This window comes from Osmerus mordax, chromosome 9 (assembly GCF_038355195.1).
Source record: "Osmerus mordax isolate fOsmMor3 chromosome 9, fOsmMor3.pri, whole genome shotgun sequence".
NCBI lineage: Eukaryota > Metazoa > Chordata > Actinopteri > Osmeriformes > Osmeridae > Osmerus > Osmerus mordax.
In genome coordinates, this window is record NC_090058.1 from 252306 (window position 1) to 270996 (window position 18691).

General features: G+C 46.1%; 1 protein-coding gene across 2 annotated transcripts; it reads right to left on the minus strand.

Moving 5' to 3' along the window:
- Nucleotides 1-9865: 9865 nt before the first annotated feature.
- On the minus strand, nucleotides 9866-13611 carry myclb (MYCL proto-oncogene, bHLH transcription factor b). 2 transcript variants are annotated; one of them, XM_067243203.1, is made up of 3 exons: nucleotides 13396-13611; nucleotides 12239-12883; nucleotides 9866-11498 (listed from the first exon to the last, which is right to left on the minus strand). In XM_067243203.1, the coding sequence occupies exons 2-3, from the start codon at nucleotides 12831-12833 to the stop codon at nucleotides 10924-10926; spliced, it is 1170 nt and encodes a 389-aa protein (XP_067099304.1). In that variant the 5' UTR covers nucleotides 12834-12883; nucleotides 13396-13611; the 3' UTR covers nucleotides 9866-10923. The 2 variants fall into 2 exon arrangements, with proteins under 2 accessions (XP_067099304.1, XP_067099305.1); XM_067243204.1 differs by having other exon boundaries at nucleotides 12239-13611.
- Between the last annotated feature and the right edge of the window lie 5080 nt (nucleotides 13612-18691).

The following is an 18691-nucleotide window of genomic DNA, read 5'->3' on the forward strand; positions in this document are numbered from 1 at the left end:
CCTTCCTGTGCTCTGCCTCGGTACCTCTTCAGTCTCCCTCACATCACTGCCACTTCATACGCTCTCTCCTCTCTCTCTCCCTCTCTCCCTCTCTCTCTCTCTCCTCTCTCTCTCCCTCCTCTCTCTCTCCCTCTCTCCCTCTCTCTCTCTCTCCTCTCTCTCTCCCTCCTCTGTCTCTCTCTCTCTCTCTCTCTCTCTCTCTCTCTCTCTCTCTCTCTCTCTCTCTCTCTCCTCTCTCTCTCTCTCTCCTCTCTCTCTCTCCTCTCTCTCCTCTCTCTCTCCCTCTCTCTCTCCTCTCCCTCTCTCTCTCACCTCTCTCTCCTCTCTCTCTCTCCCTCTCTCTCCTCTCTCTCTCCTCTCTCTCTCCTCTCTCCCTCTCCTCTCTCTCTCTCTCTCTCTCTCCTCTCTCTCTCTCCTAGAGCTACGAAGGAATATGTAGGATTATGTTCTCACAGTTTCATGCTCTCACAGTTTTTCCGCTTTTTTAGAATATATCTCCATCACACAACGTGCCTCCCTTTCCCTTTTATTCCATCACACTCCATCTTGATGTGCTTATTTTCCTTGCAGCAATACCCTCCCCTTTTGATTTAATGGAGTCAGATGGCTGAGCGGTTAGGGAATCGGGCTATTAGTCAGAAGGTTGTTGGTTCGATTCCTGGCCGCGTCAAATGACGTTGTGTCCTTGGGCAAGGCACTTTACCCTACATGCCTCGGGGAATGTCCCTGTACTTACTGTAAGTCGCTCTGGATAAGAGAGTCTGCTAAATGTAAATGTAATGCATATGGGTTAGGGTTAGATGAGATAGCATATGACATGTGTGAAGCGTGGGGTGTGTGGGTTGTTCAAAGGGAAAACAGCTGCATGTAAGCTCACATACTGAAGACCCAGGCACAACAACCGATGTGGGAGATATCATATAGCTGAGTGCCAGTCAATATATAAATGGCTAAATCCATTTAACAGTGGAGCTTGATATGTGCGCAGGATCCTAACTGAGTTGTACGGTTGGATGATTTGAGGACTGCAGTGCAGTGCGTAGTGTTGTTGTGTATCCTTCAAGCATGAAAGAGGTGGAAGGTGTCTGTTTTTACACTGCTCGCCCTTGAATCTCCTTAATGAGTCACTGGTCACTTCCTTTTCCTGCTTAGGGGGATATGGTATCTCTGGGTCATGTGCTTCCCTCTGCGTCTGATGATGTTTGATCTTTTCTATTCTGTCTAACCTCCCTGCAGTCTCTCATATAAAAGAATTACAGCAGAGCAGTAGTTGCCAGGCGACCACCAGAGAATTGCTAGACTGGGACACACACACCTGGAAGCTGATGGGCTGTGGGGTGAAACCAGGCTCTGATGTCAGGCTGGCACCACAGAAAAACACATTCAGCAAGGCAGGAACACAACACAGGTTGCCATCGTCAGCCACCGGTGTCTGGAGAGACATATGAAGACAGAAAATTCAATAAACAGGTTTAGTGATGGACTCATTTCTTAATATCGCATCTAACTACGACACACACACACACTAGAGGCTAATTATTGAAGAGCAAATACTACCCTTGATTGTGATTGACATGGTTTTAGCTAAACCTCACATCTTTTATGTGTGTGTAATTTGTGGACATCAACATAACTTAGTGCACAGGGTATTATAAAGAGAGAGTGTTTAGATTTGACCTATACCCAGTTTAGTGGATTAAGTCTTACAACAAGTCTTTAATGTGTTCTATAACCCCATTATAATACAGTATAACACTCCTTATTGGGATAGTCTCTGAGAGATGTAACAGTTCACCCGGTTCCCCTAGCAGCCTGTTCACCATTGTTATCACTAGAGGGCAGTAGAGAATAGGAGTCTCTGAGTCACCACAGTTTCTGTTCCTTCTGACATGTTTAAGAAGAGGAAGTGAGAGGCATACATGACAGTTTGGAATGGGAAGTTTACCTGACAAGAACACAATAATGTGTTATCTGAGATACTGTTGGAACACAAGCGAGCCTGCGATCAAACAGGCCTGCCTCCAGATGCTGGGTACACACAACAAGACAGGACCTGTCCTGTCAGGTCTGTCCTGCAGAAACAGAGCTGCTAAGGATGATTTGTAATTCAGTATTGTTATTAATTTGTCATTCTTTCAAACTATTGTTTTTTAAACGAATGACACAAACTTGGTCATTTCAATTTGCTCTATATATACCACATTACCACTACATTATACTTTACTGGGAGTCAGGTGGCTGAGCGGTTAGGGAAGCGGGCTAAATGACTAAATGTAAATGTGAATGTACTATACTGTCCAAAACCTATTCTAAAACCTAAGACTGTGTAGAGTCAGTAATTGCATTGTAAAATAACTGTTTCACGGTAGTGTGTACTGTATCACTCCTAATTACAGTCCTTTGTGCTTGTGATTAGCCCAGGGCCCCCTGGCGCTGAGAGAGTTAAGCTGCAGGCAGTTGGGCTGCACCCACCGCAGAGATGATTTAAATAACGCTGGTGTTTGGAGCGAGGTTCTGGGAGGCCTCTCTTTCTGCTGGGTAAACTCCTCCCCTACGCAACCTGGTGTGGCGGGAAATGCTGGTGAGAGAGACAGAAAGAGAGAGAAGGAGAGAGAGGTAGACAGTGGGAGGGGAGAGAGAGATAGCGAGAGAGAGAGAGAGAGAGAGAGAGAGAGAGAGAGAGAGAGAGAGAGAGAGAGAGAGAGAGAGAGAGAGAGAAGACTGCAAAGGGTGTGAACCAAAAAACTTATCTACCTCTCTTTACCTGCTACCATCAGGTTACCCTGGCAACGTGCCACACATTACCCAGAAAGAAGGAGAAAGACAGAGAGAAAGAGAGGGAAAAAGAACAACAGAACCAATCCACATACCGTCCCTGTCGAGGTGTGAGACAGATAAAGATAAAGCTCTGTCAGTGGTTGAGAACAATGCTGACAAGAGGGGAGTGGGGCACAAGCATGGAGGTAGAACAAAGAGGGATACATAGACACATACACAAGCAGACACACACACTTACACACACACACACAGACACACACAGATTCACTTACAGCTCTAAGGGGAAATGACGGCAAAGAAAGCGACTGTTATTACTTTTATGATTCCTGCAAAGTAACTACACAGGCTGGTGTAGTCTCCAAGTCACTTTGTTCTTTACTGGATTAGCCTTGGGCATGACAATTACACCCCTCCCCTCTCCCTCCATCCCTGCCCCCGACACACACACACATGCATGTCAGTGCTGCAGTCTTTATTCCTCCCCAATCAGGCCTCATTGCAGCGTTGACAATGCCCAGCCAGAGAGGAGAGATGAATATGTCATTATCAGTAAACACACCACAGTTCAGAGATACACACCACAGTTCAGAGATACACACCACAGTTCAGAGATACACACCACAGTTCAGAGATACACACCACTGTGAAGAGGTGAATGAACACACACAAGCACACACACCATAAGTCCCAAACAACACTTTTCTAGAGTGACTAACTTTGCTGAGCTTCTTGTCTGTGTACCACAACTGGCCTCACAGCAGAGACCAGAAAGGCACTTCCTGTCTGAGAGGGGCCTTCTACAAAAACAGGAAGTGAGAGCTGCCTGTGCGCTCTCAGACATTTCAACACTGCAGTTCTCCGACACACACACACACACACCCAGGGAAAGGGAGGACACTGATTCTTACATAACCAGCAGTGTGTCAGGCTCCACTGGAGACAGGGGGAGGTGAGAGGAGTCAGTGTGGATCCCAGTCACACATGCCCTGCAGGGTTTAAGAATCTGAGAACAGATCCATTGACTTCTTTGAATCCATACCATGTATGCCCCCCCCCTCCCTCTCTTTCTCTCTTCCATTCTCTCTTTCTCTCTGTTTCTTTCTCTCTATATCTGTCTGTCTCTCTCTATATCTCTCCATCTGTGATAGTCAGCGTGGTGTGAGGTGGTTGTGCGGTGGTTGTGCGGTGGTTGTGAGGTGGTTGTGAGGTGGTTGTGAGGTGGTTGTGAGGTGGTTGTGCGGGGGCTGAAGGGGGCTGAAGGGGGCTGAAGGGGGCTGAAGGGGGCTGAAGGGGGCTGAAGGGGGCTGAAGGGGGCTGAAGGGGGCTGAAGGGGGCTGAAGGGGGCTGAAGGGGGCTGAAGGGGGCTGAAGGGCTGATTAGCCAGGGCCTGGCTGAGAGGCTTCATGAGGAGACAAAGAGCAGGGGGCGATCGATCCTGCTGAAGAAGGAGGGGTCTGGTGGACGCTGACAACCACGGGGTATGGAGGGGGTCAAAGGACAGGGAGGTGGGGCCAAGTCCTGACTGAGTGGCTGGGGGGAGAAATGGGGGAGGGGAGGGTCTTCAATAGGACAGAATTCAAAAGATGCAGCAAGTGTCCCGGCAGCCCTGAGGCAGGGGGGCTGGGGGGCTGGAGGGCTGGGGGGCTGGGGGGCTGGGGGGCTGGAGGGTTGGAGGGCTGGAGGGTTGGGGGTTTGGGAGGAACAAAGGAACATCTGCCCCTGACAGAGCTCTGGTCTTCCTGCCATGCGGATCAGGCCTTGGAGCTAGCAGCAGGTCCATACACAACCGTAACATAAACTTCATATAAAAAAGAAAAACTTTCTACATTTGAACCAAATAAAACTCCAAAAAACTTTGATAGAGACAGGATGAATCAAAAGTAAATAAAGCCACAGTGGTTAATTTTAGCATTCACACATGTACAAGACCGCTCACACACACACACTCTTTGACACATTCTGTGTGTGTGTGTTGCGTTGCCACGGTGAGGGTAGTAGGGCAGCTATTGACTGAGGGCCCCTCTCCTGTAACTCTGCTCACCATCTAGCAGCTCCAGAGTTACATCACCAGGCTGGGCCCGTTACGTCAGGCACACAAGCCCCCTGCACCCTGGTCTGCTGTCCCTGCATGCTGCCACAACACTGACCCTTTAGCCACTCTCAGCATATAGGCCCTTTTCCATCCAATAACATAACTTCTCTGGTTCCCTACAATCCCTTGGCTTTAAGCTGACGTTGGAGTTGTCTGTTGTGGATCAGGTGGTTCCGGAGGCAGTGACACTGGCCCAGGACAGAGTTGAGGCTGAGGCTGGTCCAGGTGAGGCTTGCATGGTTCTGACAGGACCAGGGAGCTGGGTCTGGCTGCCTGTGTCTGCAGACCTCTTGACTGGTCTGTTGTGCTCAGCGCTCCAGTGTGTTTGGACCCAGATGGCCCTGGTGTTCAGACTAATGGGATCAGGATTATCTCCAGATTAGACAGACTGAGAGGCCAACTCCCCCCAGAACATGACAGTGAGAGACGCCGGCTGGACTCTAAGCTGAACCCCTTCATGCGGCTGCTAACTACGACTCAGACTCGGAACAGAACGGCTGTTCTGCCAAAATAAATGTTTTAAAGATGAGACAAGAAGGCAGGATTCCTCGCCGGGCATGAAGACGCATTTGGGTTGGGTTCAGCTAAACAAGCTTTATTTTGTTTAAACAGAACAGACAGAACAATGTGTTAGAAAGCAAAACATCACTCAGTCTCCAGCCAGAGGCAGACAGAGAGGCAGACAGGAGAGGCAGACAGGAGAGGCAGACAGGAGAGGCAGACAGAGAGGCAGACAGGAGAGAAAGACAGGAGAGGCAGACAGGAGAGGCAGACAGAGAAGCAGACAGAGAGGCAGACAGGAAAGGCAGACAGGAGAAGCAGACAGAGAGGCAGACAGGAGAGGCAGACAGAGAAGCAGACAGGAGAGGCAGACAGAGAGGCAGACAGGAGAGGCAGACAGGAGAGGCAGACAGAGAGGCAGACAGGAGAGGCAGACAGAGAGGAAGACAGAGAGGCAGACAGGAGAGGCAGACAGGAGAGGCAGACAGAGAGGCAGACAGGAGAGGCAGACAGAGAGGTGAAGACAGAGAGGTGAAGACAGAGAGGTGAAGACAGAGAGGTGAACAGACTGTTCCACATTAATCATCCCTGTTACATCATGCCGGCCTTAGGACAAGGCAGTGAGAGTGGGATGGACAGACACAGAGAGAGAGAGAGAGAGAGAGAGAGAGAGAGAGAGAGAGAGAGAGAGAGAGAGACAGACAGAGAGAGAGAGAGAGAGAGAGAGAGAGAGAGAGACAGACAGACAGACAGAAAGTTTCCACAAGAGTGTGTGTGCGCATGCACTCTGTTACAGTAATCTCAGTCATTACAAAACAGTAGAAGCGGAACGGGGAGCTGCTGTAGAACTCTGAGTACTGAGGATCCTACTTGTCCTTCACATCCTGTCACCATGACAACACTATGTTCTGTGCTCACCTGGGCCAGTCATGGAGCAATTCCTCCTCCTCCTTGAATTAGTCAATTTGAATGAGCCACCTCATTGGTAGGAAACGTTCTCTGGGAGATGAAGGCCAAAGCAGTCCGTCTCCACGTGGAGCACAGAGCCTCCTCACTCTGCTGAGCTCAGCTGAACCAGGAACAGACCTGAGCTACAGACCACTGCTTTATGTTTAATGCTTCATTTCCTTTCCCAGATCCCAATGTAAACACACAGTGTATACTGCACATCTAGCCAGCCTAACACACACTACCTTGAACATAGGGGAGAGCAGTGAGTCACACACACACACACTCATTGCTTAATTTCTATGTGCTAGAAGTGCAGAGGTATGAGATTTTGACAGCAAAGGAGGATGGTTCGTTGCAAAACTTTCTTCTTGCTGTATTTCTCAATACACTGACTCTGGTCAAAGTGATCTAACCCTAACCTTAACCCACTGACTCTGGTCAAAGTGATCTAACCCTAACCCTAACCCACTGACTCTGGTCAAAGTGATCTAACCCTAACCCTAACCCACTGACTCTGGTCAAAGTGATCTAACCCTAACCCACTGACTGGTCAAAGTGATCTAACCCTAACCCTTACCCACTGACTCAGGTCAAAGTGATCTAACCCTAACCCTTACCCACTGACTCAGGTCAAAGTGATCTAACCCTAACCCTTACCCACTGACTCAGGTCAAAGTGATCTAACCCTAACCCTTACCCACTGACTCAGGTCAAAGTGATCTAACCCTAACCCTTACCCACTGACTCAGGTCAAAGTGATCTAACCCTAACTGTCAGCATGCTCATACTCCTGGGTTGTTATTGTAATTTGCATGATTGCTTGTTGAATAGTTTTAATGGTGATTGACCTGTTCATTCTTTCCTTTTGTAAATACACTCTGGGTTAGGAAATGGGCAGACTATGACAGAGACTGAACAGGGGCGGGAGAGAATATGAGGGATCAACTGAAAGGGTGAACGGACAAGGGATGTTCACGAAAACATACACACATGTTTATAACAAACAATACCATTTTACACAGTACAGAATGCAGCACAGAGACTGGTCTGAAGCTCACCTGCACACACACACACATTACACACACAAATTACACACACTAATCTGGCAGTTGTGAGAGTCAGCATAACTTTATTGACCCATTCACAAAGGAGCTATCTGATCCCACCACTTCCTCTGCTACTGGCTGAATATCCCGTTAGGCACAATTAACCACAATTATCTAATTAAGAATCTGATATCTGATTCTGAATCTTCTGATTTAAGCACCATTAGGAATTCAGTCAAGCACTTAGGCCACCCACATTAGGCTCCTCAGCTCATGCATTCTCTAGTGTTTCTCAGCAGCATGAATGAGCTTGGTTAGTTTGGTCAGTAGACTCTAACCCCTTGTCTTCACCAACACTTGTGTGTGTGTATTAGTGTATGTGTGTGTATTGGTTTATGTTTGTGTATTTGTGTATGTGGTGCATCTGTCCTTGCCTAACTGCGTGTATGCGGGCATGTGTTAATCTGGACCAGACAGCATAATAAGGCTGGACACAGAGTTGTCCAGAGGGAGAGAGGGGAGGTCAAATCAATCACACACAGAAATACACCAGCACACAGCTGAGTCATCAATTCTCCACAGCCACACCCTGATCACACACACATACATATACATACACACCCTGATCACACACACACATACACACACCCACGAGCTGAACATGTAGCCAGTCACATGAACTAAAGCTCTGGATCTGGGGACGGATAGAAGACTGGTTATTCTGGTTTGGCAAGTCTGAACAGTTGATCTGACAGGTAGCCAGAACTGAACACCTTACAGGACAATGAGATCTGCTTACATCATAACTGTCTCAGTTAAAACGACTGTTCTAGAAGCGGGGGCCATCTGTGTACTGTGTTGTGTCCATTCTCCCAGTTGCATATACTCATCATAGCACAGTAGTGCTTTACCATCTGTTGTAACTTCCACAGATCCTGCCAATGCCTCTCCATAAACAAATATATCAGCATGCTTTGCATATGGGTTCACTTGGGGACACACAATGCCACAACTACAGATTTGCAACAACAGTAACAGTTCTAAAGATAAAACCAGTACTCTGAAGACTGCAGATCTTATAATAACAAAAAGGAAATTTGAACAACACATTCATGACACATGATGGGAAATTATTGTCTTAGTTCTCTGTGAACTGGAAACATCCAGCTCAGCTTATTGAACTGATGTGATCTAGGAGTATCTCATCTGGGAGAGATTTACTTCCTGGTACACAAACCCCCTGGCACACATCTCCACACAGGGTTCAGCTGATCCCTATCTCAGCGGTTATCTGGCACTAACCCGTCACTTCCCCTGTCAATATAATGTCCTGCCCTGTGCTGTCTGACTTGCAGGGTGAATGTGAGAATGTCTTGGCAAAGTAAACATTGTAAAATGTTCAGGAGGACTCTAGTTCGTGTTGAGAGTCATGTGGATTAGGTGCAGTGTCCTTCCAGCTGCAGTGGCCTGATTGTTAAACTATGGTGAAAGGATTCCTGAAGAACAGAACTAGATGGGGGGGGAGGGGGAGTGTTTGCATAGTGCAGGTAAAGCACCAACTGTCACAGCCTCACAAAGGAGAGGGGGAGACGGTTGGAGACTTTACTGGTCTATCAGGCTGCGTCTCTGAGAGATGTGACAAACATGATCCTCTATTAAACCAGTAGAACTACCTCATGATTCAGGGCAGAACGACCTCAGGGTTCAAAACACAGTAGAACTACCTCAGGGTTCAGGGCAGAACTACATCAGGGTTCAAAACACAGTAGAACTACCTCAGGGTTCAGGGCAGAACGACCTCAGGGTTCAAAACACAGTAGAACTACCTCAGGGTTCAGGGCAGAACTACATCAGGGTTCATCTCTCAGCAGTGGCCACAGGGATACACAACAAAGCACCAGGTGCCCAAACAAAGCACGCAGGGGCCTTACGCTGGTGTACTGAGTCTCAGATGTGCAGGACCCTAACCCAGGACACTGTAGAGGGCTTCAGGGATAGAATAGCCTTTTCAGTACTGGTTCTAGAAGATTCTCAAAAAATAGTCTTGAATGACTGAAGCAGTTTTCCCACCTTTCTACTGTCTCGTTCCAGGGTTAGGGCTAGCATCAGGAGACCTGAAAGAAGGGGCCTTTCCTCATATCACAGCTACACCAGCAGCACACAGCCCCTCTCTCCACACCCCTCTTGGGACTGTTCTAAAGATACTGTGTGTGTGTGTGTGTGTGTGTGTGTGTGTGTGTGTGTGTGTGTGTGTGTGTGTGTGTGTGTGTGTGTAGACTTGGTAGTGTAACCTAGTTCCATGCTCATCAGGTGGCCAGCATGCAGCAGCACTGCAGAGGGAGGATCCTCGGGAGATCACACCTTTCAAGGATAAACTCAAGGACAAACACACACACACACACTCATACGCTCACACACCGTAGTCATTAGGAGTAGATGGAGTATTTTAGCATCTAAAGGGTTCATTTTTTTTTTGTATGATTCAACGAGTCTGGTTTTAACTCCTGAGCATCCCGCTGTGGCACGCATCCTCTTAATGCTGTGCAACTGCTGGAATGATTTGGTTATTGAAAACTTCCTGCCATTTAAATCTAAATGTACACTCTACTGCTGGGTGACATAGAAACCATTAACGATACTGAGATTATTCTAATCTCTTTACAGTAGGCTGGTAAACAGAGGTCGCTGATGTTGAAAGTGTTAACCAGGATGACCATGTCAAATTATTAATAAAATTGAGAACAGACATTCTATGCAAGTATTGTATCAAAATGTAATGTTTCTGGCGAAGTATCCGCAATATCACCCCAAGACAAACAAGCAGTGAAAACAGCATCACAAAGTGACATGTGACAAAGTACAGTGGTGCTACTTTATGTTTTTTCCTTTTTTTTTTACAAAATAAATGCTCCCTGCTTTTCAGAGAAAAGCAAAGTTTATACACAAGTTTTGATTTTGCCTCCTTCACAGGGAGCAGTAGGCTATTATTTACAGAACAATTTGTACACCAAAATAAATCATGTGAAGAAAAAACTCAGTCACTCACTTCCTATATACACAGCAAGACTACTCACATCACTAATTTAATTGTGCAATGATGAAATGCATTACATTTCAAGAGAAAACAAAGTTGTATGTATTCACAAACTGACAAGTTATCGAGACCTGAAAAAAATGCATCTCAGGAAGTTATTTTCCCTCACCTACATGTTGTTTTATGTCCTTATAACAACACTCACCGTGAGCTCATGTGCAATGTGCTGTGCTTCCTTGATATGCAGTAGACCGTGCATTATGAGGCCTTCCTGAAGGGAGAAACACATGAAACACAGAAGCAACATCCAGCCTTCCCCATCGGACTAAATTCACCTTATGAAGGAAGTCCATAGTTTTACAAACAAGGAATTTTGTTAATGGAGAAGTCCATGGCTTTGTACATGAGGCATATCATTAATATTTAGTCCTTAGCTTTTAGAAAGTGGCAGTTTGCTTTAGTTGTAAAAGTGTTCAGCTAAGAATGAGGCAGTTTGTGTCTGTATAGTTGGTTCAGGTCTTTCAGGAGCGTTTGAGGTCGGCGATCCTGCGGAGCAGCAGTTGTTTGCGTGCGCGGAGACGCTTCCTCTCCTGTGCCTGGTGCCGCTCCCTGGCGCGCAGCTGGAGCAGGTACTCTGTAGCCTGGGTCAGGATGGCCACCTTGGGCGTCTTGGAGGACTCCACCAGGCCCGGAATCTGGTCGCGCAGGGCCAGGAAGCGTGAGCGCAGGTCATTCCGCCTCTTCCTCTCCAGGAAGTTGTGGTTGCGTCGGCGGTCTGTGTCCTCAGCGTCGGAACTCTGGGGGCTGTCTGAGCAGGAGGAACTCTGGGGGCTGTCTGAGCAGGAGGCTGTAGGGCAGGCCTGGGGGTAACTGGACTCCAGACAGGGTCGCTTGCTCCGGGGTTCCTCCTCCTCGGGCTCTGCGTCGCTGTCAGGGGACGGGGCGGCATAGTTGTGCTGCTGGCGGTGAACCGACATGTGGAAGCGCTTGGGGCAGACGTCCGCACGGACAGTGATGGTCACAGGCTTGCGACCACTCAGCAAGCGCATTCGACTCTGCTTGCTCTCTACAGTCACCACATCGATCTCCTCGTCGTCTGAGAAACAAACATCAACAAATCAGACCCATCACTACACATACCCCACAAGGATCTTTGTATAATGGCATGAGAGAAACAAGAGAACATTTTTTATTTAAAACATTTCATTTGTAGTTTGGGTGTTTCAATGTAAATCAACTGCTTGATTTTCAATAAAGGCATGTAGAAAGTGTAAATTGATTTAATTGGTCACTGTGGGCCATCCAACATTAAAAAAAGAAGTGGTCAACCATGTTAATGCATGCTGCTATTCAGGCTTTTGTTAGTCAATGATGAGCATGTTTATCAACAACTAAACTGCATGCAGGGGGGCTCACACTGATTTGGGATTGAAAGAGTTTCTCTCACGGTCTGAAGCCATGTGTAAAAGCCAGAAATCACCATCCCCCCGCATTGTCATGCAAAGCTTTTAATGCTAGCCTCACACATGAAGGGGGCGCGGTTTTTAAAGACTGTTTGTAAATAAACTATCTGAGCTATATGTCTCACACTTTACGTTTTGACCCTACATAAAAGCTTTCCAAATCAAATGACTTTCTCTTGAAGATAACATGTTTACACATAGCAATGCAGACATACAACGTTGCTATGAAAAGACTAGTAACGCTGCATTCATTCGACTCAGCGAAAGGCAATCTCCTACTAGAGCGTGCGTCCTGCATACCTACAAATTACGCACTGTCAGATATCTTACATCAAGCGAGACCAGGTAATTTATTGCATGGTAAATTCCTTACCGGATGAATCAGAGCGAGATTCAGATCCCGAAGAGGCCGGTTTCCTGCAGCTGGTGGCGGGGAAGGTGAGAACAGCCGCCGGGTCAACACAGTCTGTCACCAAGGTGTTGGCTGGTGACGCGTCAACAGAGGCGCACTGCACTTGCTTGCTCGCAGTGTCGGGGTTGTGAGGGGCTGGAGGCAGAAGGAGCGGGCCAGCAGACACCAGACGCTCACTGACCTTTAGCAAGTGCTTACTGGCGGAAAAACTACTCCACATGCAGTCCTGGATAATAATGGAACTAAGGTTTCCAAACAGTTCGTGGGAGTTGGGTCTGTTCAGTCCCTCACAGTCTTCGTCCTGACCCAAGACCTTGGACAACCAGCTCAGCTTGTCTCCCGGGGACAAGTGCATGCCATCCCCGCTCAGTGTCCGGGTGGGAGACATGGGAGGGGTGGGCACAAGCTCGAACTTCTTCCACATATCCTCGCTCGGTGCGGTGGATTTGTAGAAATTCTCCTCCGTGTCGAGGCCATCGTAGAAGTAGTGCTGATAGAGGTCATACTCCATCTCCCGGCTTTCACAGCGGGGTGCTAGTGAGTTTATTCCAAGCATTTAATTTCACAAGCACAATTTAGAGTAAGGAAATAGCTTTAAACAACGGCCTGGGGGAGAAAATTGATGCAAGATTAGGAAAACGCAGTCCCCCATAAAACACCACATTATAACTGATTGTATATATCTCATAGAGCATAAGAGCCATTAGGCTCACGTCCGCCTTATTTTACAGATGGGACCGTTAATAATTGATTGCATCTTGCGGTTGCTAGCTTTACTGTAAGTGATTGAAACTATCCAGACAAGGTTATTACATAATCCAGTTATCCCCAGTTTAACCCGCTGGAGCAAGGGGGCCATACACAAGAAACGCCATCTCCGCAGGCTTCGTATGTGTTTATATTTGCCCGATGCTTAATGTTCAGTAACGTTTCAAATTCCAGTAAACGTAGAATCACAAGTCGTGACTGAGACAAAAGTAACATGTGTTTCACCTTCGCTTTTTTCTTTGTGTTGGAAGGGGCAGGAGAGCCAGACCGGGTTATCCAGTAACACCAATGTCCGCTTGGTACCATGTGATCAATTCTTAACTTTATTTAAGACAAGAAAAAACACTCACCGGTTCGTTCGGATAATCCACTCAAATAAAATGCGCAATTCACGGCATGGAGATTTCCGTCCACCCGTCACTAATAAAACTCCATTTGAGAGAAACTTATATGCAAAAGCCGTTCCAAGTTTCTGACGTTACCTGAAATAGGAGGAGGTCAAACGTCTGCTACGTTTTCATTAAGAAAATGTAAGAACTCCAACAGAAGGAGCTGCTTCCGTCAGCAGTCTGTAACACGAGCCAAGCAGTGGTTTTTCCCGCCAGTGAAAGATCCTGTTATAAGATGATAAAGTAGGGAGGAGTCTTTCAGATATCTGCAGCGCTAGATCCGGGTAAGCCATGAGATACATTTCCATAAAGAGGCGGTGGTTGTTTCTCGGCCACGCCCATTCTTTAAAGCTACATTGAGAGCCAATTCGTTCTTAATCTTTTTATAATGAAAATCACCCGTTTTGACATCCAAAGACAGACAAAAAATAGTTACATTGTGAGTATGTGGATTTGCATCTTCCTCCACTTATAGACAATGCATCTATAACTTTCAACATGTCAGTTTATATCTCACGTCTTGGTTGAATGTTAGCCCACAATGGGAGGGAAAGCTAAGGAGGATGAGATGCCCACAGACGTTCCTGGGTACGTGAGTCCTTGCTTTGTTTTAACAAGACGCATAATCCCCGAGGTGATCAATAACCCACATGGACAAAAATCATGGGATGAATGATGCATGTTAGCCCTCATGTCAGGGCGACATGCACACACGCGCACACACAAGCTCACACACAAGCTCACACACACACGCACACACACACACACAAGCTCACACACGCGCACGCACACACACATTCACACACTCCTTCACACCCTCTGAGGAATCATTTGTGCCTCCTGAAGAGGAGAACTGACCTAATCATCACCATTAAAGTTTTATATTAATATTCACCAAGACATGGGCCGGGCCCTCTGCTTGGGACTTGCAAAAGGCTCGGACATTGTATCTTTGTCACTGTTACATTTACTCAGTAATTATTGTCTAAACGATTCTTAAAAAAAAAAAATACAATACAGTAATTCAGTCTGACATGTAACTAATAACTGGTTGCAGACAGAGCTGGTCCATGTTTATGTGGTTAAAAGCATCAGAATCAGAATCGGTTTTTATTGCCATGTAAGTTTAGACAAACATGGAATTTATGTGAACATGTTGTGTGAACAGTGTAGAGGTGTAGGAAGTGTAGAGGTGTCAGGGCCGGTCCCACCCAATTTGGGAGTCAGGTGGCTGAGCGGTTATGGAATCGGGCTAGTAATCCGAAGGTTGCCAGTTCGATTCCCGTTCATGCCAACTGACGTTGTGTCCTTGGGCAAGGCACTTCACCCTACTTGCCTCGGGGGAATGTCCCTGTACTTACTGTAAGTCGCTCTGGAAAAGAGCGTCTGCTAAATGTAAATGTAAATTTGATTTGCCAATCAAAAGGACCCCATACACTATTTTTGTTTAGGGCCCCCAAAACCCAAGGGCCGGCCCTGAGAGGTGTGGTAATGTAGCTCCACAGAGACATCTGATTAGAATCACTCGTTTTACAGTTGAATAGGTACGATTTGATGGAGAAACATTAGCGCGAATAGACAGTACACAACATTAAACACAGACACACAGACTATGGAGTAAAGTCACAGTTTATGTAAGTGTTCATAACAGTTTGTTATAGGTTTGTCATCTGTTTGCATTTGAGACTGAAAACGTCTTAATCTACCAAATACCAGCAAACACTTGATCCATTGAATGAAGGATTGTCTCTATTTAAAGCAAATGTTTACATAGATTTAAGAGATATTTTCAGAGCAACTAATCCATCAATTAAAATTCACCAGTGCAGCACAGAAACCAGGGGGACCTTACGAGTGCTGGCAAACTGGCTTTGTATGGCTCTTGCCCTGTCATTGTCACAGTTCAGAAGAAAGAGCCTCCATACGTAAACCAAACATGCCTGAACAATGGACAAGACATAGTGTGACATGACATGGTTATGATTAAGTGCACACGCACTAATTCAATTCCATACTGTGCAGTGTGGAGTGCAGTCAGTCTAATAGTAAGCTGGGACTCCCTGGCCTAACGCAGGCTGGGGGTCAATAGAGCACCAACGTCCACCAAGGAGACAAGGCAAGGTCAAGGGTCATCCAACCCCCCCCCCCCCCCCCCCCCCCCAGCGTGTAGACCTGATAGACCCAGTGTGCCGCTCCCCGATATAATACCTCAGGGATGAAAATGAGCCCCTCCTAACCCTGACCCTCCATGCCCTGCGGGGCCGGCCACTGAAGCAGCAGGGACAAGTGAAGGACATCTGTTGTCAGAGACCAGCCTGAGGTGACATACAGAAGCTGCTGCTCAGTGCCTTGTCCCGTGCTGTCCCCTGATCGTCCCCTGCTGTCCCCTGATCGTCCCCTGCTGTCCCCTGATCGTCCCCTGATCGTCCCCTGCTGTCCCCTGATCGTCCCCTGCTGTCCCCTGCTGTCCCCTGATCGTCCCCTGCTGTCCCCTGATCGTCCCCTGCTGTCCCCTGATCGTCCCCTGCTGTCCCCTGACTGTCCCCTGCTGTCCCCTGCTGTCCCCTGACTGTCCCCTGCTGTCCCCTGCTGTCCCCTGATCGTCCCCTGCTGTCCCCTGACTGTCCAGGGAAGGCCTGTCACTCATTGCAGCTTTACACCACGTGGACATTTGACTGGATACAATCATATCCCTGAAGATGGTCTGGTGCATCTATGATTTGAGATGGGAGCTGCAGTAGCTGTATGTGTATATTGTGCAATTTTGGGTTAGGGTTGAATGAATGGATATGAAGTCATGTGTTGTACAGATGCTCAGCTCTGAAGTTTATGATAATACATCTTCATGGGCTGTTTTCAGAGGGAGCTGAAATAAGACAAACATATTTAGTAAACCCTGTCTGCATCTACTCTTAGTCTAGTATCACTGGGTTAGTTTGATGAATCATCTTTTTACACACACACACACAAACACACACACCCACACACACACACACACACACACAAACACACACACACACACACAGAGTTCCTTCTCTTTCCAATCCCACATTGGAAGCCAAGTGAGAGGCTGTCTTCCAGTCTGCTACTTGTGGAGGAATCCATGCCTGCTAGTGAGAACTAATCCCCTGGGACCCATAACCCCGGGCAGGGTCTTCTACTCCACTCTTCCATCATGATGAATGAAGACCTGGGCTCTTTTGCCCAGAGGGGTTGTTGGGAGTAACAATACTTAACACTAACAATGGCTCCCTCCCCAAGTCAACTCCAGCTTAACTTCAAGAGGATGTTTTCGTCCCATATTGTTAGAGCAGCATATGTGTGGAGAGGAGAAAGACATGGTGGGGGAGGAGAGTGGCTGGGGGTGGGGACTCACCTTTAGGAAGTAGTCAGGCGGAGCACATTAAACGCCCACATTCAGCCAGCCCTCTATGAGAATAGCATGGTGGCACAGAGGATGTCAGAATTATCTGGAAGAATCTTTCTGGGGCCTGTCTCTGGACGTGTCCTGGGTCCACCACTGTCCCTTTCCCCACGACCTCTCTGACATCCAAACCTTTAAGCCCTGACCCCTGACCTTCTCCTGCATCTCAGAAGATACAAACCAACCCCAGATTGAAATGACACATGTTACCCTCTGCTTAGAGACGAGTCCTGTTGAAGAGACAGAAGAAAATGCTCATATAACCGAGTTATTGCTCCCAAGGGAGAGGGGTACCTGACTCTGGCACACCCTCTGGGCATGGTGTGATAGTATATGGAATTTATACTGTGCTGCGTGTGTTTCAATCTGATTTGCTGGGTAGAAACTTGTGTTTTGGTCACTTTGGTGTATGTGTAATTAGATGTGCCGCCCAGGTTTGTGATGAAGAGACATTTTGAAAACCCTTAGTTGAGTGTTGAAAGTAAAGGATTTGTTTATAAATGACTAATAATTTGATAAGAGTTGTGAAGTAGATTATTTGAAAAAATTTAATTTTGTTGCTAAACAATATTTATTGATTTCATATCAATAACACCCTGGTCACTAAATAAGCTCTATACTGAGTCTGCTGAAAAAGTCACTTTTAGGTGAGAGTCAAACAATGAAATGTTTTTTTAAACTGAAAAAACAACCACTGCAACTCAGGAGTTGTGTTTTACTACCACCTGCTGGCGTGATTTTCACAAAAAATATAAAAATATATATAAATATATATATATATATTTCAAAGTTACCCAAAAGAGTTTTGAAAGGTATTAAACATATTTTTGTTTTACTATACTCGATTGTACTCTGCTCTGCTCTATTTTAAGCTTCTATGTTCTCCTCTCCTTTCACTGTGTGTGAAAAAAAATGTTGAAAAGGTTGAAAAAATGTTTTAGAAGTAAAGTTTATTAAAACATTTTTGAAAGGTTGAATTTTTTTGTTGTTGAAAAGAACGTTTCAAATAAAACGTTTCAAAAGGTATAATAATTTGAAAGGTATAACAATTTGACAAGTATAAAAATGTGAAAGGTTGAAAAATCTATGCATCATTGATGAGTACTCAACTATACTCTCCTGTGCTATGTTCAGAATCAGAATAAGAATGGGATTTATTCTCCATGAAAGTTTGCACAGACAAGGAATTTGCTTTGGCAGGAAGGTGCATACATTAAACATATAGGAATCTTACATTTAAATATGAGAACTAACTATACTAAGGGTACATAACTAGCAATACTAAGTGGAATTAGAATTAAAGTAAAATATACAATAGAATATAAAATAAAATATAATATATAATATATATAAATAGAGGTTTGATTATTGTGCAGAATGTTGAAAACAATCAATACCTTCAACAGAAGGTTTGCAAAAGTGTTGCTTTTAAGCCTTTGGTGAGCAATGCTGTATACAATTAATGGAAAAGGCTCAGAAATACGGAGGGAAGTTTTCTGCCGAGTTCAATTATAGCCTACAGAGTCTAATGCCACCTATCACCTATCACCCTATCAGCCAATCAGAAACACCTATCACCCTATCAGCCAATCAGAAACACGAGCAACACCTCGACCTCCTGGATTTTGGTACCAAAATGTTGGCAGGTCTGATAATATCACTCCAAACTTTTTATAAAACTTGAGAGCCCTGCCTTATATATTTGTTGAAAGCTATGTACACATTTTCAGACTTAAAACAATCCTATCCCTAGGGATGGAGTTCCAGGTGTCAGGGTTAGAAAACTACAGGGCAACAATAACATCTCACAGGGTTAAAAGAGTCCCTGGTTTG